Raw genomic sequence first — 641 nt, forward strand, 5'->3', positions numbered from 1 at the left:
CCCCCCGGGCCCCCCGCGCCCCGGGGGAGCCAGGCTGAGTCCCCCCGCACCGCTGGCAGGAGGTGGCCCTGCGTATGGGGCTGGACACGCGGACGACCTCGTCCCTCTGGAAGGACAAGGCAGCGGTGGAGGTGAACATCGCTGTGCTGCACAGCTACCAGGTGGGACGCGTGGCCAGGGGGAGGCCGGCACCGCCATGCCGTAGGGACCCCGACACCGCCACGACGCCGGGGCAGGTATTGGCCGCTCCCAGCCCCCAAGCTTGCCATCCCTGCAGGTGGCCAAGGTGACGATCGTGGACCACCACGCGGCCACTGAGTCCTTCGTGAAGCACATGGAGAATGAGCTACGGACACGGGGGGGGGGGCCGGGGTCTGGATCGTGCCCCCCATCTCGGGCAGCCTCACCCCCGTCTTCCACCAGGAGATGGTCAACTACCAGCTCTGTCCCACATTCCGTTACCAGGTGGGCCCGGTCCCACCGCCCCACAGCCCCCCAGTCACACCACCCCACGGCTGACCCCCTGCCCGCCCCACAGCCCGACGCCTGGAAGGTCTATGTCTCCAAAGGCACCACCGTCACCAGGAGAAAGACCTTCAAGGAGGTGGCCAAGTAGGTGTCCACCCTTGGGGGGGCATGTC

General features: G+C 69.0%; 1 protein-coding gene across 1 annotated transcript in view; it reads left to right on the forward strand.

Moving 5' to 3' along the window:
* The window catches only part of LOC103897129 (nitric oxide synthase, endothelial), a gene marked incomplete at its 5' end in the record, with an annotated part of 10,918 nt that overhangs the window by 2,099 nt on the left and 8,178 nt on the right, over positions 1–641 (forward strand). Inside the window, 4 exon segments of the mRNA XM_019471485.1 lie at positions 60–161; positions 278–368; positions 371–465; positions 539–604. Coding sequence (XP_019327030.1) covers positions 60–161; positions 278–368; positions 371–465; positions 539–604 — 354 coding nt within the window.

This window comes from Aptenodytes forsteri, unplaced genomic scaffold, assembly GCF_000699145.1.
Source record: "Aptenodytes forsteri isolate BGI_AS27 unplaced genomic scaffold, ASM69914v1 Scaffold466, whole genome shotgun sequence".
In the NCBI taxonomy this organism is placed as follows: Eukaryota; Metazoa; Chordata; class Aves; order Sphenisciformes; family Spheniscidae; genus Aptenodytes; species Aptenodytes forsteri.